General features: G+C 35.2%; 1 protein-coding gene across 14 annotated transcripts in view; it reads right to left on the bottom strand.

Moving 5' to 3' along the window:
- Positions 1 to 24,589, bottom strand: part of CHD9 (chromodomain helicase DNA binding protein 9) — a 226,035-nt gene that overhangs the window by 50,792 nt on the left and 150,654 nt on the right. For all 14 annotated transcript variants that reach the window (XM_045076062.1, XM_045076065.1, XM_045076061.1 and 11 more), the window contains 9 exons: positions 21,708 to 21,951; positions 17,694 to 17,870; positions 16,301 to 16,444; positions 15,926 to 16,181; positions 14,405 to 14,615; positions 12,174 to 12,369; positions 9,541 to 9,708; positions 8,658 to 8,837; positions 1,756 to 1,866 (listed from right to left, as the gene is read on the bottom strand). In XM_045076062.1, coding sequence (XP_044931997.1) covers positions 1,756 to 1,866; positions 8,658 to 8,837; positions 9,541 to 9,708; positions 12,174 to 12,369; positions 14,405 to 14,615; positions 15,926 to 16,181; positions 16,301 to 16,444; positions 17,694 to 17,870; positions 21,708 to 21,951 — 1,687 coding nt within the window. The remainder of the gene's footprint in view (positions 1 to 1,755; positions 1,867 to 8,657; positions 8,838 to 9,540; positions 9,709 to 12,173; positions 12,370 to 14,404; positions 14,616 to 15,925; positions 16,182 to 16,300; positions 16,445 to 17,693; positions 17,871 to 21,707; positions 21,952 to 24,589) is intronic.

Raw genomic sequence — 24,589 nt, 5'->3', positions numbered from 1 at the left:
CAGAATCCGTAAGCTCTATCAAAGCAGTTGTTGATCTGTCTTGTGCACATGAGCCCTACTGTGAGAATGGTCCTTGACTCACAGTATGCTCTAGCTGCACTACTGCATAAATACATAGGAATGTATGTGGGTTCCCAATATCTCCTTTTGAAAAATCATAAATAAATATGCTATAAGCATCATTCCACATCTCCCTCTCTTAAAATTTAACTGTTTTGGAGGTCTTTCTGGGCCAGTAGTACATAGGGATATACATGATTATTTTTACTTATTGCATTAAATAGTAAAAGATGTATTAATCCTCTATCATAAGAAATTTAATTAGTTTGCACATTTTTTCTAAAACAAAGAATGTGGCAATGAGCATCACTGTACTGTATCATCACTGTACATGTACGATTTTTGCTGAAAGACAGGTTCCTAAAAGTCCATTTAATATTTTTGACAATTCATTTTTCCAGGGGAAGTTTAGATATCATTTGGTTATATGAAACAACTGTTAGCTTTTAATTTGGGTTGCATTTCTATGCTTATAAATTCTAAAAATGTTTAAAATATGTAGTTTTCAATTTCCAACGGAGAAATCTTGCAATTAAATTTGATAATTCACTTTACTAAAATCATACACATCTGTCAGTAGGTATACCCCTAAATGTTTTGTAACTTTTTTTCTACAGTGAATAGATGTTTTCTTCCATTGTATTTTTCTACTTCTATTAGTACTGATATTTAAGAAGACTAAATGGCATATTTATTTTTCATCCAGTTAATTCATTAAACTCATTTATTAATTTTGATAATGGCTTTAAGATTTCCCTGCCTTTTTAGGCATATAAACATGCATACCCAATGATGTTTTATAAATATCTTTTCAAATTTACTTATTTGTTCCATATAGAATTACTTCTATTTCTGAAATATATTAAGTAATAATGATGATGTATGGTAGTGGTGTTATTTCTCACTGTAAAGTTTTACATTTTAAAAGGCTGTTAAAATAGATCCCATGCACCAATGCTTAATATAAAATTCTTTTTTATATTCTTTTTTATATTATCTTGATAATGCGTAAGCTGCAAACACTGATTCCTACACAATAATTAGATGTCTTATGAAGTAAACAGTTATGTTATTATCAGTTCTACAAACTGTTCTTTAGCTTTTTGGTCCTTTCTTAATTCTAAGGGAATCTCCTTTTATATCTGACTGATCATCATTAATGGGAGCAGACTCCAAGAAAACAAAGTTAAAGAGCAAAATCAAAGTAACTGATGATTTAAAGACATTTTAAAAATCGAAAAACATTGTACTTTTAAGAATATAAATATCTGGGGGCGCCTGGGTGGCTCAGTGGGTTAAAGCCTCTGCCTTCGCCTCAGGTCATGATCCCAGGGTCCTGGGATCAAGCCCCACATTGGGCTTTCTGCTTGGCCAGGAGCCTGCTTCCCTTCCTCTCTCTCTGTCTGTCTCTCTGCTTACTTGTGATCTCTGTCTGACAAAAAAAAAAAAAAAAAGAATATACATATCCGAACTTAAACTTCCCCTGCATTATCACCAATCACGGCAGATATCGGAGGTATTAAACTGAAGCGGTGTCTGGCTCAACAGGTGCTCATTTTAATACCGCACATCAATTTATTTATTCAGATAAATTTATTTCAGTAAGTACACAGTTGAATACCTTAAAATATTACAATAATAGTACCGAAGTATCCCAATAGGTAATTTTTTTTTTAAAGGGAAAGAAATACTTACTCTGCCACTGATGGCATCTATATCTATTTCTGCCTTTTTAGCCCATTTTTGCCAGAAGTTGGGATCATCTAAGGAAATATCTGTCCGATTCCCAGATGCCACAAAGCTTGCCTGAAACACATAATGGCAGTTTCTTAAAATGTTATGACGCTTAGAGGAAAATCTACCACAGTATATTCACAACATCATCTCTTCACTTTTACTGGGGATAGAATATGAATTCATCATACACACATACATTTAAAAGATGTGCCAAATGGGATGGCCTGAAACGCAGCACAGCAAATGCTAAGGCAAAAGCCTCACTGCCAACACAGGCTGTGGATTTAGGAAAAGATTAAGTAAGTTATTACTTTTGTTTAGCTCAAGCTTTTGGTAAGTAAAGATCAAATCCTTTTGGTGAAGAAACTACATAGGGCAGAGATATGCTTTCTAGAAACACTATATGAGTATTAAGAAATTAGGTTAGCACAAGAAATTTCAAACCTGCTTGCCCCATACAGTTCATTTTCTGGTATACTACTTTATTTCTATCATATTTTTAGATAGATATGCCTCCTAAAGAAAATGTAATACAGGATATGAGAAAAAAAAGTCACCATCTGTCTTTACATTAAAAATACTTTTCCTTACAACAAAAATACTGCATAGCCATTGTAAAAGTTTAAGAGATTACAGAGGAACAAAAGAAAAAAATAACTGATTTACTTTCTTAAATATTGTATAAATTATACAGTCTTTTAGTTGGAAGAAACTAGATATTTACAGCTCAACACTGGAACTTAAAAACTAATAACCATTATTTGCACCTTAAGTTCCTGAAAACAGATATGCTACTTCAAGGAAAGTCATTAAAGTGCTTTATAAAAGTGCTTTATAAAGAAGTAGTGAAGGGCGCCTGGGTGGCTCAGTGGGTTAAGCCGCTGCCTTCGGCTCAGGTCATGATCTCAGGGTCCTGGGATCGAGCCCCACATCGGGTTCTCTGCTCTGCAGGGAGCCTGCTTCCCCTCTCTCTCTGCCTGCCTCTCTGCCTACTTGTGATCTGTCTATTGAATAAATAAAAATCTTTAAAAAAAAAAAAAAAAAAAAAAAAAAAAAAAAAAAAAAAAAGAAGAGTACATGGTGCTTTGAAAAGAAAGAGATTACAAGAATGGTGCTTTAAAAAGGAGAATAGAGGCTTTAAAAATGACTAACTGGGATAAATCAAATGATAAAAATCTTCACAAAAAATTTTGGGGAAGAAAGAATACAGTCACATGAATTTCCTGGGAAAGGAGAATATAATTCGTTCCCTCTGGCTTTAAGATCTAATGTGATTTCTCTCTGTAATTAAATGGGATATAATCAAAAAAAAAAAAAATAAAAAAAAAAAAAAAAAAAATTAAAAAACCCATTTTGATGGAATTTTAAAATGCAGAAAATTACACATTAAAGAGATAATAAAACAGCTATAAACAAGCAAGCTATTTATGACATTCAAAAGAAGACTGGAACTCTGAAAATTTGAACACTGGAAAACCGATGATATGACGAATTACTGATCGAGATTATGACCTGAGCTGAATGAAATAAAGAGATACTCAGCTGACTGCACCACTTAGGGGCCCTGATAATTTTATCTTTATTATTTCATTGAACTTAAAAGATTTTATTTATTTATTTAAAAAGATTTTATTTATTTATTTGCCAGAGAGAGAGAGAGAGAGAGAGAGAGAACACAGGCAGGCAGAGTAGCAGCAGAGGCAGAGGGAGAAGCAGGCTCCCCCCGAACAAGGAGCCCGATGTGGGACTCGATCCCAGGACGCTGGGATCATGACCTGAGCCAAAGGCAGCCGCTTAACCACCTGAGCCACCCAGGCATCTCAAAAGATTTTATTTATTTATTTATTTATTGGAGAGAGAGACAGAGAGACCAGGAGGCTGAGGGAGAAGAAGGCTCCCCGCTGAGCAGGGAGCCTGATGCAGGACTCGATCCCAGGACCCTGGGACCATGACCTGAGCTGAAGGCAGACGTTTAACTGAGCCATGCAGGAGACCCTATTTTTAAACATAATAAGTACTGTGGCTGTGTTGAAGAAATTTTCATAGATCTTATATATATGTTTGTATATATAATGTCTGGGATTTCCTTTAAAATAATATGAAAGATGGAGAGAGTAATGACGAAGCAAGCTTGGCATGAGTTGATAATTGCTGATAAATGAAGCTAGGAGACAAGGGCATAGGTTTCATTATACCACTGTCTATATTTGTAGTCTGAATTTTAATATTGCACCTAACGAGTAGGAACAAAATTAAAATCCTAAGTGCTTCTTGCTGAACTTTAAGATTCTGTTCATGACACTGCTTACCAAGTAGTAAGTACGTTCCTTCCATCAAACATGCTTTTGAGGCTAGGTTATTAAGATGCTTGTGTACAGCAAGTGGTGAAATATTATCCTGGATCCTTGTGAATGTTTATGGCAAAAGAGGCTTGGCAGATGTGATAAAGTTAATAATTTTTGAAATGGGGAGATTAGCCTGTATTATACAGGTGAGCCCTAAATATAATCACAACTGTCCTTATAAGAGGGAAAGAGGAAAAGATTTTTGTGACAACAAAAGCAGAGATTGGAATAATATGGTCACAAGCCACAAAATGCAGGCACTTGTAAAAGGTGGAAGAGATAACAAACAGATTCCCCCCTAGAGCATCGGAAGAAACCAGCCCTATTGACACCTTGAGTTTTAGCCCTACAAGACTCATTTTGGACTTCTGACATCCACAAGTATAAGAGAATAATTTGTGTTCTGGTTATTTGGTACAGGGGCAACAGGAAATAATACAATGAGATACCTCTTAATGATAAACCACTCATTATACAAACTCATATCCAACTTAAAAAGAATACAGGCTAACTAGCCTAATGAAATGAAAAGTAGTAGCCCTTATCATCTGCATGACAATCAAAGTGTTATGATTGAATATAAGGAATAGACATTTAACTTTACTCAAGTAATTCCTAAACCATGAGGGGATGTCTACTTATTAATTCAGAAATGAATTTTTCTTAAGTGAGGACACAGGACATCCATACTTTCATTACTATAAACTCTTCAATTTCCAGAAACACTGAAAAGTTCACTGAAGTTCATAGGGTTTTATTTTATATTATAGTTTCATTGACACTTGCTTCTTGAGATTTAACAGATCTGGCAAATGAGCATCTGCTTTACATGGGCATTGAATACGAAAAGCCGTTAAAGAGAAACAATTAAATTTTTGAAATCAAGCTTATGGTTGCTAACCTTAAAATAATTTTATGTTGCAGTAGATAATTGCTTTTATTCTGCTACCACATAACTACTGATAATTAAAATAATTTACCTGGAAGAAACTATACATCACAATTCAGTAGCTTCTGTTATATTCATTATAAGAAAAATGATATATTTATTTTTCAAATAAAATTAAAAAAAAAAAACTTCTAAAGAATTCTAGACACTATTGTTAAATGACATACAACTTATTTTGAAGATGACTTCCAAAATTCTCAAGGACTGTAATGAATGCCTACAGAAATAAAATTCCTATTGTAGAAGATGTCATCGTACAGGTATACTGATTACTTCCAAATGTTAAATCTTAATATCCTAATTCCTCTAAAAATATTTTTCTTTAAATGTTTTCCCTCAATCATTAAATCCTTTTATTATTTACAAGGGAAGACTTTTTATTTTTATTATTATTTTTAATTCTGTTATGTTAGTCACCATATATCATTTTTTTCTTTTTTTTTTTTTAAGATTTTTTCTTATTTATTTGACAGAGAGAGAGAACACAAGTAGGCAGAGCAGCAGACAGAGGGAGAGGGAGAAGCAGACTCTTTGCTGAGCAGGGAGCCTGACGTGGGCTTGATCCCTGAGATCATGACCTGAGCTGAAGGCAGAGGCTTAACTCATTGAGCCACCCAGGCACCCGCATCATTAGTTTTTGATGTAGTGTTCCATGATTCATTGTTTGCGTAGGGAAGACTTTTTAAATGCAGAAATCCATCTTCCTACATCAGAAGGTAGCAGAAGGACAGTGGGCGCCACAGAAGGGCCCTTACAAATAAGCAATTCACTGAAGCTTGATACATAGACTGCTTTGTTTTTGTGAATTAAGCGATTCAAAGTCTTGTTCTCTACCAGAAAATACAGAAATCAAATGAGAAAAATTTTCTCTATTTTTTGGGTCCACCTGATTGCCCTTACAAAAGTATCTCAAAACAAGGTTTAGGTGATAGAACCACTTACAAACGAAGCTACCAATACTGAGTTTCATTTGCTGGATAGGTACTAAGTCTAAATAAAGAGTCTTATTATGTACTCTGCATATATAGAGCTTTTCATAAAAAAAAACTTTGATAATGCAAAGAAAGACTGAAATTACTTTATGTATCCAAACCACTTTAAAACAATTAAACATAGAGGAAATCTTTGGAAATTCCAGAGAAAGTATAAAATACTATCAACTTTGCACCTTCGGTACCCCTGTACAGAGGTGCCGTATTCTAATATGCCAAATGTCCACCATACAGTGGCATTCGCTCACAACAGTGGAAATGAACAAATTCCAAGACAACTACAGGCAAACTCTCTGGACTTCCTCAACCACTGAAGTGCCTCTTCAGTCAGCCTTCTTTTCAAATACAAATTACTCCATGGTCTGAGGGTTTTTCAAATAGAAATTTAAATGTTTAAGTATTTCACATTCTTACAGCACAGCTGGTTATGATTAGAGTATACCTGAATAAAATAATACTCATACAGCACTTTACTATAAAGTGGAAAAGGCCAAGCAAGATTATGACGCTCTCCTCTTTAAAGACAAGAAAGTCTCTTAAAGGTTAATTGTCCACGGTCACTCGGCTTATGAGTCAGAAATCAAACTCTAGTGTACTGGTTTTCCATAATGATTTTCATTAACACTGTACATGAGGAAACTTGGAATCACCTGTGGTCATTAAACACTTTACTCATGTCTACATTAATTAAAATAGAAAAAAAAAAAAAAACCTTTAAGGAAAGTATCTCTAGGCGCAGCGTAACCAACAAAGGTGATTTCTGTACTATCTGCACAGTATGTTGACAACTTGGGTATAGCCAAGGAATCCCAAGTAAACAAGATTTCTCATGAAAGCAGTTAGAGTCCAGTGGTGACCAGTTGTAGTTCTCAGCCTTATTCTTCTGCAGTATTCTTTTTGTTTCCACAATACTACTTTCCTCTGATTTCTTCTCTGTGAACTCTCAAATCTGTCTGTTTCCTAGGCAACTCTCCTGGACACCTCCACCTGAATCCCCTGTAAGTGCCACAGATACAAGAGCCTCCGGTATTTTGTTTTCTCCACATAAACTTCCTTCTCGTGAATTCTCTAGCTTACTTAATGATTCCATGACCCTCCATACTATTTGAGCCAGAAATCTTCAAGTCCCTTTGACTCCCCACTTCCATACATTTCTAACGGGTCATCAATTCCCGTTGATTCAAGTGGTGCTCCACTACCCTACTCACCCATCACCATATCCGATATAAGCCTCTTACCTGGTATCCTTGCTTCCAGTTCTTCTCCTTTCAAACTCATTCTCCACACTGCTGCTAGAGTTAAACTCCTCAACTGCATTCATTATGTCCATTTTCTGCTTGAAGGGATTTAAAAGCTTTTTAACTGCCTCAGGATCAAGTTCAAATTCCTCAAAATGGAATTTTTTTGAGCCCTTCACAATTTGGGTCTGACCTCCCTAATCCCTTCATTTTTATCTCCATTTAATTCACCCCGTGCACCTATAATGCCTGTACCATATTCCTTCAAATCTTACTTGTACGTTAGGAACACACGACTCATTTCTGTGACTCTCCCTGTAACACAGTGAAACTCACGCTTCCTTCAAGACTCAGCTCAGATGTGATTTTCTCTGCAAAGGCTTTCCTGAATCTCTGGCTCTTCTATTTTACGCAAAATTAATCATCTCCTTCTTTGCTTTTTTTCAGCAACTAGAATCCTTTCATTCTAGTATTCCCAGGATGTAGCAAGGTACCTGACACATGACTTCATTAGTTTGCTGATTGAATGCAAGAGAAAAGTTTTCACTAGAAGACTGGTATTACTTTGGGTGCAGTATCTACAGTACTTGCTCTAAAACAGAATTCTCCTAAAGATAAAGAGACTCTTCTGGAGTGAAAGTGGAGAGGAGGCTACAGAAAGGAAAGGAAGGGGAAAAGAGAAAACCTGTATGAACCACTGCAGGCGACAGAATTCTGTAATAAGAAACTCTTCAGATAAATACAAGATATAGGTTTACCCCATATCTCTTTATAAAAAAAAAGGGGGGGGGGTGAATATAAAGGCAGTTAGTAAACTTTTGAAATGTTTTCCCAAAATAAGGTAGACTGTTATGAACACTTCCTTTCAAGACACAAATTTCGTTTTACCCTCCTCAAATTAGATTTAAGTATTTAAGATGAAATTAGAAATCCTTTCTCTTCTTTAAATACTTTAAATTATAGTCAGTTAATTTAAGATGAGTTAACCTCCTACACTATTACCCACATTTTGCTCTGGCTTCAGCATATATGTTCTTTAATTTCTAAATCTGGTTTTAAATGTTCTATTCTGATTAATGCATAGAACGATTTTTGGTTATTATACTTATTCCATTTCACTAGGATCAGAAGAATGCATGTGAAATTTGATATCAGAGGTCAGAAAAAAAAAATGAAGGAAAAGAATATATAACCTTCTGCTTCTAAGCTAATTTACTTTATTTAAGTATTAAGTATGTTTAATATATACTCTGCAAATAATTAATAGACTAAAAGAGGGAAATTTTTTAAATTGTCAACATTACTAGTATATTTATAAAATATCACTCACTGTTACCTTGGCAAATGTTGACCCACGTCCTTCTGACTCAATTGTTATAGTTTTTGTCCGACGTAGTAAAATCTGATCGATATCCTCCTCACAGAATTTAGAGCCTTCATCTTCTTCCTCCATAATCGCACCGTAAGCACCTCTTCGAAGCAGATCTTCTATTTCCTTTTTGGAAAGCTGTTGAATCTAAAGAGAAAATAATTTTGGTAACAGTATTATTATGCAGTTCCTAAAATGAGAAACCATCCCCCAAATTTTCCAAAATGTACACGGAGTCAAGTTTAAACTGCCTCTGGGGTTTATCATATATACAAGAGAGAATTCTCTGAAAGAACACATTGAAGCTGCTGACTTCTTTCTTATTATCTTTAAAGTAGTATTTGCCATGTGCCTCTAATAGCTTCAGTTATGACAAAGCCTATGGGGCAGATAACCTCTGAAGGTTCTTTTTAGTACTAGCATTCTATAGCTGTTACAAGCACTAGATATAGGGTAACAATCTTGAGGGGAAAACATGCTCCCCAAAATCATATAAAACAAAACAAAGCCAATGCCAGTAGTCTGACACAAAAATTTGAAAAAGCTGTTTATAGAAATAATGCAGAAAAATTCACAAATTCTGTTTTGCTATGCCATGATACAAACATCCTAAAAGCAGAGCAAAGAAGTTCAGCCTTGAAAACATTCTTAGAATTCATGAGCACTGGAACAATACAGACAGGACAGAATTCATAAGCATTAACTAAATACAGGTCTATTCTGAAATGCCTCCTTACATGAAAGTATTTTGCATTCAGTATGGATCAAAATTAAATGATATACTACCTGAAGTTAAAATTAAATGCGAGTAAGAACACAAACACTACAAGTGAAAAGAAAATATACATACACCACCAACATTACTTTCTCTTCCACTCATGCTCTGTAACACAGCCTTATCTAGACCCAGTTTCAGACTGGCTCGGTCAAACATCTCTCTCTCATATGAGTTACGAGTTACTAGTCGGTAGACTTTAACTGCTTTATTCTGACCAATTCTGTGGCAACGAGCTTGGGCCTATAAAAAATGAAGTTACAGATTCAGTTTACTTTACAAAGTAGCACAAAGGGGATTACACAAAAGGCATTTAACAATAAACTATCTCAATGGAATATAAAAGTATGGAAGAATTTTTAGAAACTCTTGCTATAGAATTAGCTATAACCTTTTTCTAGAAATTAAGGTAGTGCTTACTAAAATGAGAAATGATTCCATAATCAGCAGTAAGTTAAAATTTAAGCTTGTATTTCAGAGAATATAAATAAATCCATGAAGAATTAATGTTTTTAAAGAGGGTATCATCAAAATACCTTTAGACAGGAATGTAAACTGCTATGAACAGATTATTTTTAGCTGCTGACAACTCAACCTTTAAACTTAAAACATAACTCTGAATTTCTCGAGTTTTTTCTACTACATTATCAATAAACTTTTCAATACATTTTAGTTATGCTGGGTAATTTGGAGGGGGATAAAAACTTAAGGTGAGTATCTCCAGAGACATAATTTTACTTAAACAAGAAAAGAACTAATTACTTAATATGCATATGCATTGGAAGTAGAGACCTCGGAGATTATATAAGAACTTTATTTTTTTCAGAGACGGGGGAGAAAGTGAGAGAGAGAGAAAGGGGGGCAGGGGCAGGAGAGGGAGAGAAAGTCTTATGCAGGTTCCACATCAGCTTGGAGGCTGAGGCTCGACAACCCTGAGGTTATGATCTGAGCTGAAATCAAGAGTTGGACGCTTACCCATCTGAACCACCAAGTGCCCCAAGAACTTCTTATTTTATCTTGGGGTTCCACAAAACTTAAAATTTATGTTTTAAATTTAGACTCTAAAGGTTTCAAGGAATCAGTGGCTTTCTCACAAATTGCTAATCACCTTCCCATTATCTTCAGAAGACTAAATTATAATTTGTGGCTTTAAACTTACAGGTGGCATTGATGCTATACTTTGCTGACATCTTTATTCTATCATATACTCTTTGTGCTTTTTACAACTCAGAATTGTGGGTGAAGAACCTTGCTCCAGGTGTAGGGAAAGTATAAGAGGCCAAATTTTTCATTGGTCTATGAAGGCTAGATTTACATTAGCAGTAAGTATGAAAAAACCAAGTGAGAGGAAGAAATTGGGGAGTCTGATATAGTTTTTCCCGTTTCTCCTCAGGTTCTATCATGTGATTTTATTTTAGATTAACTTTTAGAACATCAAATGTGCTGTAGACTGTGTAAGTATAAACATGCATCCAAAAGGCAAAAAATTATAATTTGGGTTTCTCTTAGAGATTGGTAAACTACACCCTGTGGACCAAAATTGGCCTGCCAACTAAGAATGGCTTCTACGCTTTTAAGGGACCATAAACACAAATGACAAAGCACGTATGGCAGACTCCTTATGTAATCCACAAAAGCCTCAAATACTTGCTACCTGGCCTTTTACAGGAAGAGTTTGTCGCTGGTCTATTAATTTTGGATCTTTGATATTTTGAACTAGATTACATATAGTTACACAAATGAGAGGTTAAAACCTTATTTTTTATTGAGCTAGGTATATTCTCAGTAAAAATTTACCGTATTTGGTATTATAACAGCTTAAAGTAATAATATTAATTATAATACAACAAAGTCTACCATGAAAAATAAAAGAATTTCTTAATCTTTGTTCTCATATCTATCCCAGATGCTTATCTTCTACAAACTTTGATGCTATTTCATCACCCTACTAATATTAATACTCCTGTTTCTATGAGGTCCAAGTACTATCTTAACTTAGACATGTATCTTAAATTTTTACAGGATTTCATAAAAAGGCATAGTCTATTAGGTCTTAATTCTATGCAGATGATACTATATTGATAATTGAGAAGATAAAAGTAAGATAAGTGCTTATTTTTCAGAAAGAAAGATTCTGAAGTTTTTATTTATTATAAAGAACTTTTTAAAAAGGACTTATTTATTTATTTGGGAGAAAGGGAGGGAGAGAGGGAGGGAAGGGGAGAGAGAGAGAACGAGTGAGCGAGAGCACACACTTGTGCATGTGGGGCAAGGGAGGGGCAGAGGGAGAGAGACACTCAAGTGGGTTCCACGTTGAGTGTAGAGCCCAAGGTAGGCCTCAATCTTTACCACCCTAAGATCAGCACCTGAGCTGAAACCAAGCAGACACTTAACCAACTGGGCCACCCAGGTGCCCCACAAAGAAGTCACTCTTAAAGCTTAGGCCTCTCTCAAATTTACATAATATACTTCAAACAAATATTGTACTCAAGTAGATAAACCTACTTAGAAGACACATAATCTAGATAAGTATATTTTCTTGTCATTAAATTAAAATTAAGATAATTTAATCTATTTGATTTGGCAGAAATATTCCTTAGGGAAACATACATGTTCGTTTGTTCAGAAAAAAACAAGAGGTTGAGGATCAAAAACAGTTCTAGGAATGAAAAAAGAAATGTAATTCTTTTGCCAAGCAATGTATTTACCTGCAGGTCATTCTGAGGATTCCAATCAGAATCAAAAATTATACACGTATCAGCAGCAGTTAGGTTGATGCCCAACCCACCAGCTCGGGTACACAGAAGGAAAACAAATCGATCTGAATCAGGTTTACTAAATCGATCTATAGCAGCTTGTCGAAGATTCCCTCTAACCCTTCCATCGATTCGCTCATATAAGTATCTATCAAATGAAATGTCATAAATTTAGTTAATGAATATAATGAAAATAAAGACACACTTTATCAAATGTAAAGTCAGTTTCCTTGCAACATTATGTTTACTATAAAATTAAGAGGCAATATCACCCCAACTAGTTTCTACGGTTTTATAATTCTCAGTGCTGGTGGTAGGGAGGAAACACAAGTAATATAAAGATACAAAATCTTTGCATTCCTCTTGTATAGGTAAAATGCCATCACAATGAATATCATTTTCAGAAGCTGGAATTAAACACGCAAAAACTACCTTACTGACCTCATTATGATATAGTATATAATGACTTTTTTTTTTTTAATAAAAAGCAAAGACTTTCATAGAAGTTCAAGAAGCCTACCAATGTTTCTCTGTCTCAATCATGTTAATCTCTCAAGATATACTTTTTTTTTTTTTTTTTAGATTTTATTTATTTGAAAGATCAAGAGAGAGCAAGAAAAAGTGCAAGCAGAGGGAGGGAGAAGCAGACTCCCGGTGAGCAGGAAGCAGGACCATGGGGCTAATCCCAGGACCCTGGGATCATGATGTGAGTTGAAGGCAGAGGTTTAACCCACTAAGCCACCCAGGCACCCATCTCAAGATATACTTGATTGTAAATTGTATCTACCAAGGGCGAACTGAAATACTAATATTTTTTTCAACTTTTTAAATAAGTACTTATTGAAAGGATTTGAAAATAGTAATAAGGCTTTTTGCCTCATTTAACAGATTTTCAAGATATTAACAATATTTGAAACATTAAGAATTTAGGTAAAAAACCCTGTTGTCTAGAACATTCTAAAACTTGCTGTAGAATGCCATTTCTTTAGAGTGAATTACTGTTAAGCAGTTAATTTTTAACTTCTTTTATCTTTCCTCATTTACATAAAATTCAGAAATGGACAGCCATTAATAAAATTAAAATATATAAAAATTTAGAAACTAGAAGAAGAATACACAGGATATTTGCCACACCTCTTCTGGTTCAAGATACTTCTTTACAAAAAGAATTTATTAGAGTCTCAGGAGGAGCTCACTGTTGTCTCCAGTACCTGTGAGATGGGGTGTGACTTCTAATAATGTGACATTAAAGATATTTGGGGTTTTCCATGAAGTTCATCTTTATTTTATGAAGTTCTTTGTATCAGGAAATCAAGAAAAAGTAAGAATAGGTATTTTTAGGAATACTGAAATTTTATCTTCCTTCTTACTTATGTGATATGAAGTTGGGAATAAAATATATTTTGGAATTAGACCAAAGAGTAAAACACTGACACTAAAAACAGAACTAGAAATAAATGAAAAATAAAAAGGAACTGCACAACTTCTGATAATCTAAATTACTACAGACCTTTACTTATATATAAGGGTCAAAACCAAAATCTAAAAAGTCACATCTTTAGATTCTCTTTCAGGGTCACATGTTGGTATCTGACTGGAGCACTAACGTTATGAGAAAATAACCCACGATGAATATCCTATTCATCTAGATGCTAGTTAGACAGTATTGAAGACTATCTTACCGTCGCGCACCAAAACAAAATCAAACCCCACATGAAACAAATGAGAAAAGACTGAAAGCATGAACAAGGGTCAAATGGTATACAGTGAGAGTCAAAGTGTAGCAAGTTCAGGTTCTCATTACAACAATGAAAGATGTGAAAAGGTACTGAACCTTTTTTAATTTTTGAAGACGGTTCATTTAAAGTGTCATTACTGTAAGATTTACATCAAGTAAGATGGACACTAATAAACCCATTCTTAAGTCAACAAATACTTGTCAATTTACAATGGTTTCTTCATCAATCTCCTTAGCCCCGCCTACTATTTGCAACATATGTAGGTTAGAGGAACACCTGACTCGTAATTGTAAACTACCTTTACTCAGATTTAAATGGGTTCTTACCTAGATAAAGAGCAATAGATGCATAAAGACAGATTACAGTACAATGATGCAAAATCCTGAATAGCATGTAATACATGTAATTCACAGTATAATTCAGTAGATGAATCCTATGCCTTACCTTTTATGAATGAGATAGTCCTCCAGGATGTCCAGGCAGCGTACCATCTGAGAGAAGATGAGCACTTTATGACCTCCGGCTTTCATTTTGGGAAGCAATTTATCAATAAGGACCAATTTACCAGCAGACTGGATCATTGCTTGAAGATGAAAATCAGAAGCAGCTGGATTATATGTATCTCTAAATTCTCCAAGTATTTTCTCCTCAGCACCTGCCAAAGAAACGTAAGAAGATAGCAACAGTGCACAGATACACACAACCCCTGGTTGCTTTCTTTTTAAAAAAATGGTTATTAGTGCTCCTCTGGGCTTCTGTAATACATTAAAACTTTCTGATGACAAGTATACTGTTTTCATTAGAATTATTTATGTTTGTGGCTAAACACCCATCAACACTAGACTATAATTCCACTGAGGATGTGGACAATGTCCTAGAGCAACTTTTGATCTCTCCAGACCTCTGGCTTAATGCCCTATATAAATTTACGTTTGCTAAAAGTTTAATGAATGCTATTAGGGAAAGAATTAATGAAAATGTGGTTCTAACCTACATGAGTGAACATGTATTTTTAAACAAACACCTCCTGTTTAAACACCAATAAAACAGTCATCCTCACGAAAGGGTGATCACAGTCAATCTGGATGTGTCTATGGGTATCCTGCTGGCCATCAAAACAAGGAAACAAGTACAATTAAAAGGGAAATCAAGTTATAGGTCTTTGTGATGCATTCTTCCTCAGACAGTCCAATCAGCACTAAAGGCTCTCTACCTTCCCTCCACCCATCTGGTCATTAAGTAATAGGACTGCAAGAGAGTGAGCTCCAGGGCTAAGAAACCACGGGTCCTGGATAAAGATGGAAATATATTCTCAGGAATGAGTGAAAAGATACATAGAGAGAACACTAGCAAAGAACCTAATAAGACCTTAAAAAGTAACATCACTATAGTCCAAAAGCTGAGACACTAACTGGAGACCTGGACTGGCTGGAAAGAGACCAGGGGGTGTGGGGGGAGGAGGAATCCAGAGGCCCAAAGGTAGACTCTGCTGTCTTTGCCCAGGAGGAGGATTCAACTGGAGAAGGAAATCCAGTCCAGGTTAGACTGAATGCGAGTCCAGTTCCAGTAGGCTGGCATGCAACTGATCATGGGGTGCCCTCATTCTGAAACACCTGTACCCCCTCAGAGCACCAGAGTGGGGAGCTAGAGCATTGCTGCCTTTCCTTGTAACAGCCATTGCAGCATAGTAAGTTTTTTTTTTTTTAATTTTTAAAGATTTTATTTATTTACCTGACAGACAGAGATCACAAGTAGGCAGAGAGGCAGGCAGAGAGAGGAGGAAGCAGGCTCCCCGCTGAGCAGAGAGCCCGATGTGGGGCTCAATCCCAGGACGCTGGGATCATGACCTGAACTGAAGGTAGAGGCTTTAACCCACTGAGCCACCCAGGTGCCTCCCGTAGTGGGTTTTTAAATTTTTTTTTAATTCATGAGTATTTGTTCAAGGAAATAATCCTTTTTAGCTACCTTTAATAAGATACGGATGATTACAACACTTCCTGAGCTCCATCATGGTATTGACCAAGTTAGGGACATTAGTCTGCCCTGCTCCTTTGGATAAAAATGAGAAGTTCTTCTCCAAAATAGCCCGGTAGTATTTCTTCTGAATGTTAGTAAGTTCCACTTCAATGATGGTTTCTTCCTTTGGTGCCAGCTTCTTTTCCACATCTTCTTTCAATCTTCTCAACATCATTGGCTTTAGAATAGCCTGAAGTTTCTGCACCTGCATAAGAAAAGGATGAAAAGATATAAACACATATCCACATGCAGTTACAAACTCACATAAACAATCACAGTGATAAGAGGGTTGATGGTCTTATTTACAAAGACCAATGAGGATACCTGCTCCTCTGTTTTCAGATCCCCAAATTCTTGCATAAATGTTGATTCAGAAGGAAACCTTAAAGGTTCCAGAAAGTGAAGAAGACTGAACAGTTCTTCTACTGTATTTTGGAGAGGTGTGCCAGTCAGAAGCACCTTGTGTTCCTACATAAATCAAGAATAATTCATGTCAAACACCACAGGACTAAAGTTATATGAAAACTGATATAGGTTATTAAATATTCAGTGTTTCAAAAGCAAATATTTTTCTAACTCAATTTTTAAGAGTCAATTCAAAATACATCTCTACTTAAGAATCTTCATTAATTTACTTTCTTAATCACCTTTTAAAAACTCTGTATCATTTTTGTAATACTTGACTTAGCATGCTATTTTTACCTATTCAAGAATGCTTTTAAGAGAAAGGTTCTAAATAATTAAGCATATTTTAGATTTTCTCAAAGAAACAGGCCTGAAAAAGAACAAAGAAGGTATTTGTTTCTTTTGTACTCAACAATTCTTGATATGGCAATTTGTATACAAAAATGGTTCTCATTCTTTATAATTTGGTTAATCATCACTTGACTTTTCACACAAGGACAATTCTCAAATCATTAAGGCTATAATGTAACACTATGAAGAGCTGATTGGAATATGCTTTTACACTAGACTTGTATTATACCTTACATATAATAGTAATAGAAATAAATATTTTTGATGATAGTATAAATTATCATTTAAAATTTAATAATATCTCTAAATATTTCTAAATATCTATATATCTAAATATTCTAAATATCTCTAAATATTTAATATAAATATCTCTAAATATTTATTCTAAATATCTCTAAATATTTAACAATATCTCTAAATATTAAAAAATAAATTAATAAAATCTCTAAATTTCTATATGTAAGTGTGTATATGCATATGTATGTATATACTGGCAAAAGTTTAGTTTAGAAAGATACACATCAGTCTGTAAATCCTGGAGTGGGCAGTGGAACTGGGGATGGGCATCAATAGAAAGGAAGTAAAAAAGGATGCTTCCATGTTCTATGGAATGTAGTTCTGCATACTGGAGTTATTTGTTCAAGTGTTCATTACTAATTCTGTCATTGTAATTAAATGAAACTATTAAAAATGCAAAAGACTAATTTGGAATAAGCAAACACACTAGTAAGAAGACTTTCAAAAACTCATTTATTAATTATAACCAACATATGCAGAGCATATGGAATTTTTTTCCTTAGTAATTAAAACAAAAGAAAATGCAACAAAACTCAAAGATAAAATTCAGATAGATATATACTCTAAAAAGGAGTGAGTTTAATATTAGCTCTCTGTCTCTATCTGACCTTTCACTATGTAGCTAAGAAACTGCACTAAGTAATAATAATGGTAAGTTACTTACCAGATTCATGAGTTTCAGACCTTCTAGAAGTTTACAATTTTTATTTTTTAACCTATGTGCTTCATCAATAATCACACATCGCCATTCAATTGCATTAAGTTCTCCACAGCCACCAAGAATCATTTCAAAAGTGGTGATGATGGCTTGGAATCTGTAAGCTCCTCGAATGATACGCCCCTAGAAATTTATTATCAAATACAATAATTTGCTAGAATGTCTTCATCACAATTTTTAATTCCTGTCAAATAGCATAAAAATACATCTAATGACATCTGCTATAAAACATTTTCCACTTGAATTTTTATATATGCACACATGCCCTTTAAATGAAGGATTTTAATGTTAAAACTGTATGAAATTGTAGTGTTTTCAAGAATGTAAAAAATTGTGCCAACACAATTATTTAATTTATAATTATATTCAAATAAGTATTCTCTGATAAAGTGTTATAAATATTAGGTGTTATAGTAACTATTTCAGATCAAGAAAGAAATGACCATTACAAAATTTGGACAATGAAATTTCAGTTTTAATGTTTATTACTTATATCCGTGAGTTTACACATACAATAGCAAATCAATAGTTACTATCAAAATTAGCCACCTGAGTAGTTTATTTAGCAAATATTTATTGAGTGTCTATGTGCCAGAACCTGTTCTAGATGCTGGAGATAATAGTAAACAAAACAGAGAAAAATAATTATCCAAGGAGAACTTATAGTCCAATGATTCAAATGTAGGACATAGTCGTTAAGAAAAAAAAGCAAACTAAAAAAAAAGTCAGAAAGTGATAGAGCTGCGGATTAAAATAAAACAGGGATGAAGAATAAGTATGGGGTCAAAGGTGATCACTGAAATTTTATGGATTGGCTGGGAAGCCATGACTGAGAGGTGACTTTGGAACAAAGTCCTGAAGATGAGAGAGATCCTGAAGATCCAGGTGATACCTAGAGATCTAAGGCAGAGAATATTCTTGGAAGAAGTATCAAGTGTGAAGGCCCTAAAGTGGAAGTATCTGTGGCAATCTTCGCATGATAAGAATGCTAGAGAGGTTGAAACCCATGGAGTGTGGAGGGATGAAGCTGTACTGGGACTTGAAAGTGTGCCAAGGATTGGCTCCTTCTCTGTGCAAGAAGCTACTGGGGCGTTGTGAGACAAGAAGTGCTATGATTTGACATGTATTTTAATAGTCCCTTGCATTGCTGTAGTAAAAATTGTCGTGAAGAGGCCAAGGACAGATCATAGAGGCCAGTTAAGGGACTGTCATAGTAATCCAAGCAAGAGATCATCATTGGAAGCCATGAGAAGTATTCAGTTCTGAATGCATTTTAAAGGCAGAGACAATAGGATTTGCTAACCGATAGGTGTAGAGTGAGATAAAAAGAGGATTCAAGCTTAACTGTAAAATTTTTTCATCTTGAACAATTAAGGTGGTGTTGCTACTTACTTACAATGAGAAAATTCAGGATTCTGGACATGTTGTGTTTGAGTCAGTTAGTGGACATCCAAGTGGAACAGCTGAATAGGCATTTGGAGAGGACTTTGGAATTCAGGAAAGAAGTCAGAGGTGGTGGTAAGACTTGGGAAGTTTCTAGCAGTATAGCTGGTACTCAAATTATGTGACTGAATGAAATCTCTGATGGAATGAGTATGGATATAAGAGAGTCTGAAGATTGAGCCCTGGGGTCACCCCAAGTTTAGATAGGGAAGATAAGAAGGAACCAGTAAAGGGAGCTTCAGAAGGAATAAGTGGTGATATAGGACAGTATGAAGTCCTAGAATCCAAGCCAAGAGAATATTTAAATGGGACTGAAAACTGTAAATTATCATGGACTACGAGAAATGAAGGGTTAAGAAAGATCATGTATTCTGATTTAGAGTTTAATTCCTACTAACTTAATTAGATTAATTCATATTGATTATATACAATGGCCATTACATTGAATGGCAGAATACTATTAAAAAAGGCATAAAGTGTATGTCTAGGCCATTTATACAGTTCTAACAACTGGGGACAGGATGCATTCAGTTAAAGTGATATCACAATGTTTAAGAACAAAGGTTTTTGATTCTAAGTAATCCCAGTTTCGCCAGGATTTTGGAGGAAACCACGTAACTTTTTACCTCAGTTTCCTCATTTGTAAATGGGGCTAATGTTATTACCTATTTACAAGGTATACATTACAAAGATTAAAGGAAATACATATCTGGCATACTGCCTGGCACATGGTAAATACTCAATAAATGTGATTATTAGTGTTGTTATCTTTACTTTTTTCAGGACAATTCAGAAAAATCTTAGCGTAATTTTACTACTGCTATGATATCAGGCTATTTAATAACTTGAAAAAGCAGAAGTTAAATATTCAATTAATTAATTTATATTAAAATTACATGAAAGAGTTAACTCCAAGTTAAATATGTATCCAAAGCACAGATCTATTTAGAGGAGACATTTTTTACCTTTTTAAATTTTAAACCTGTCAGATAGTATTCTTCTAGAGTATATAACATTTACCACAAAATATAATATTTAATATATACTATTCAGTTTTTAACCCATTAAGAATCTTTTAGCTTTTTGACTATTGTGTTTATACCAAAATCATATGAGACATATATTAAAACTATAACCCTTTTAAACACTCAAAATCCCAATATTTTAATCATACCTTCTGTAAAAAATGAGATTGAACTAAGTCGATCATAATCATTTTTATGATCACCACACAGCTCTTAAATTCTACAGATGTATGACTGAGAAGAATAAAACACTATGGAAGGATATCAAACTATAATCTGAGATGTCAGAGGCTTGAAAGGTACAAAATAAAACTGAGGAATAACTAAAGGGTTATATAGATGCTTAATTTCATAGGAATGTAGTTGTTTCAACCATAAAGTAAGAGGGACTAAATCAATTAATTCATCCATTTTCCATTCTGAATAGGTAGAAAATCAATTACAACTGGGAAGAAAAGCAGTACAAGGCTAGGCACATTAACTTACTTCAACCTGCATCATATCACATGATGCTATCACATCAGATGTTATAATGACCCTTATAAAACAAAAGAATTAGTGAAAGAAAAATAAAGTATTAAGGTGCCACTGAAGCCAAATGTTAGGCAATAAACCTATTCCAATTAAAGAGTATAACTTTGTGTGAACTGTGTTTTTATTAATCTTGTTCATTATTTCTTAATAAAATTCTTAATTTAAGAGTCCTATTTAACTACTCAAAACTGCAACTGGCACTTAATGCTTTCTAGATTTTAACTTTCTGCTAGAAAATTTTTTATTATAATGATATCCCTTAATTTTATGATGTGTGTATTTAGCTGAAAAATAAGAAATCTTCTACTAAGCTTCCTACTGAAGAGGCCAAAGTAAAATGGAAAATGTGCCTTCCGGATACAGAGGAGAAGAAAACCACCCTATCACCAGAGCACTGGAGTAATCAATCCAAAGGGGGAAAACAACAGAGAGGTATGCTTGTATCTGCATACAAAACAAACAAACCAAACTTTAAGATGTGTCTAAAATCAAAATCCTTTGAACATGAAAGAGAACCTACGGTTTCATCTCAAGAGGCATTTAAACCCATGGTGTTCACTGAAGATTTGAATTTTAAAAATGGAGGGAGAAAATTGGAGTCTGATTAAAGAGACAGGTAGTATTCTAAAAAATAAATTTAATGTGTGTTTTTTTTTAAAAGCAGTTAGTAAAACAATTATTCTAGTTGAAAAATTAGGGATACAATCAAATTAGTACATTTGTATAAATCAGCATACTAGATAGTGAACCAGAACGTGATGATCCTAATTCCTTGTCCCTGTTCTCTTGAGCTACTCAAGTTTATTGTAAAATAAAAATGATGAATAAAGAGACTGAACTAAGATATACATAGGCAAATAAAATTCATTCCAAATTTGAAAATAATGAATGCGTAATAATTGGCTTTGAATTTCAAACTTGGCCTTTCAAACAACAAACAAAATCACCAGTAACACACCTGTGAGTCCCTGAAGTACATCTCATATTGCTGTATCATCTGTCTGCTAATCAGGCTCCCATGATAAACCACAACATTAATATCAGTCCACGTACGAAATTCTCTCTCCCAGTTTGCAATAGTAGAAAGCGGAGCAATAATCAGGAAAGGTCCTCTTATACCAGTCAGAAGGATTTCGTAGAGGAATGTAATTGATTGAATGGTTTTGCCAAGACCCATTTCATCTGCTAAAATGCAGTTTCGTCTGAAATAAACAAATATATTATCCATGTATACAGTGGGTTTTTCTGTACACTATAACATTTTTAATGATAAATATTTAAAAATAATCAAAGATCAAGTTAAATACTTGCATTTATAAAAACATAAAAATTGCTGAAGTGTAGACAAGGCAAATCCTTTTGTAAATATATGAAACTGTAATCTCATTATAATCCCGCAAAGGGAAAACTATAGATTTCTGTAGCTCCAAAACAAAGATAACACCTGTTAGAGGTATGATTTTGTTAAAGAATGGCAGGAGTAAGACAAACTAAATATATTATTTATTCAGGAAGCATTGATTAAATACCTTCTCTATCTCAGGGACAGTATGAGAAGATGGGATACAAAAGAAACAGAACATGTTCTCTGCCTTCCAGGGGCTTGTATCTATTAGAGAAGCAGACATGCACATAGTGAATAAAAATCATACAGTGTCCTATCATGGAAGCACAAACAAAGCACTGGTTTTCAACTCTGGCTGTGCATTAGAAGAGCCTAAAAGCCTGAAGGAAATACAGATAACCAGGGCTCTCCCCTACACATTATGGAGTAGGACAAAGCAGCTATAATTTTTTTTTTAAAGTTCCACAAATGATTATAATATAGGCCCAGTTGAGGACCCTCAGGGTTAAGTTTATTAAAGAAGCTCAGAGGAGTTAAGTGTCCAACTCTGGCAAAAAGAGATGGTAGGAAAGGCGATCTCTTTCAGGGAAGAGGTCAGTCATAGGTAGGATTTTGCCAGAGAGCACAGCAAAGGAGCAGAGGTGTAAAGAACACGATCAACTAGGAGACCACAAACGTGGTTTTGAGACGAGGGTAAAAGGGTTTTGATACGAAGAGGTCACAATAAAGAACGCTGGACATCATTCTGTTATGCAATGGGAGTCACTTAAATTTTTAAAGAAACCCGATGCAATCGCGTTTGTACTCTGAGGTTCACTCTGGCTCTACTGTGGATATTAGAAGGTGAAGTGAGTAGAAGCTGAACACTGAGTGGGAAAGTTAACTGCAGTAACACAGGGAACAATGGTGGGCACTTGGACTAAGAGAGAGGGGACCAGGAGGAGAGAATGGATTCCAAAGTTAACTATGACTGAGAATGATTTGGTCTTAGTGACCAACCAGATATATGGGTTATTGGATGACAGCCAGATTTCAGTCTTGTTGACTAAATGAATCATGTTATTTACTTATTATTATTATTTTTTTTTTTTTTGGTAGGCTCCATGCCAATGTGGCACTTGAACTCATGACCCTAAGATCAAGAGCTGCATGCTCTACTGACCGAGTCAGTCAGGGGCCCCTTTTGTATTTGAAATACAAAATATGTTGGAAGAACAAGTTTGGTACAGAGGAAAGGGGAAACGAAAAGGTTAATTTTGAATTTTGTGTTGATAAAAGAACAGTGGGATAGACTGTAAAGTAGCAAGAGGCAAACAGAAATATGGGCTTGGAGTTCAAGTTAGAGATATCTCAAGTTAGAGATAAAGATACAGACCATTAGGATGTTATTGATAAATGAAGGCACAGGCTGTGTAGAGTATGGCTTAGGATGAACAAAACTGTACTACAAGGAAAGAGCAAAAGAGCACTGTTAGGAGGAAAATGCAACACTGAAAGGGCAAGCAGAGGAAGGGAAACCAGCAGATCTCCAAGTCACAGGGTCTGGAGAAAGTCCCGCGGTGGAAGCTGCTGGGGGTGAGAACAGGGGAAGGTTTGCAGGAGCTACCACAACCCAAAGCAGCAGGGACAAAGCAAACTAGGGGTGAAAACTACCCCTTGGATTGGGAAGTTACACGTTTCAAAGACAAATTATCACATCGAAGCAAAAGGTTTAAAGCGAGCTGGCGATGAGGAAGCTCCTGTTGGCTTTCTTCCACGAAACTACTGATGGCTCAAGGGCGCTAGAAGGAAAAACAGAACCAACAAGAGAAGGCTTATCCTTTTCTTTCTTGCATTTTTATGAAAGGTTAGACCCAGATTTGTTTGCAGAGTGAAGGGACAGCACTAGTCTTGGGAAGGCTTGAAGGTGTAAGAGTGCAGGAGGACAGCTGATGGAGTGAGGCTCTGAGAAACCTGGCTGTGCGGCACGTCAGAACAGAGGTGTGGATGAGTCTTGGCTGTGGAGGCACCTTTTAACTTCTGGCACATGAGGACAGCTAAGAAAAGCTACGAATGGAGATACGTTTGTTGGCCTGGCTGTGAGGGCAGGCAAGAACTTGAACAAGCTCACCTACGGGCCCTGGGCTTCTCTATGGACCAGTCGCGTTGGGGTGAAGAGAGTAGGGTTGTGACAGATGGCCTGAGGAAAGTGCTGGAAGTTTAAAACAAGCAATGTGGGCAATGAAGGAAGGGCAGCAACGAGGGGATTCAAGCAAAACACATTTTGCCTGGAAGGATCTCTTAGGAAAAATGATGGTTAACATTTAGAAAATATAAACATTTAGAAAATGATGGTTAACATTTAGAAAATATAAACATTTAGAAAATACGAGCTCTAGAGGAAAGAGCTCAGTGTGGAGTTAACAGGTCCCCCAACTCCACATGAGTGAGTCTCAGGACTCACAATTACTGAGTGCAACGACTCAGAAGAATCATGTGAGAAGTAAAAACAAGGA

This window comes from Mustela putorius, unplaced genomic scaffold, assembly GCF_011764305.1.
Source record: "Mustela putorius furo isolate JIRA1106 unplaced genomic scaffold, ASM1176430v1.1 tig00000174_pilon_pilon_pilon, whole genome shotgun sequence".
NCBI classification, from domain to species: Eukaryota; Metazoa; Chordata; class Mammalia; order Carnivora; family Mustelidae; genus Mustela; species Mustela putorius.
Note: the sequence above shows the minus strand (reverse complement) of the source record. Positions and strands in the feature narration are given on the sequence as shown.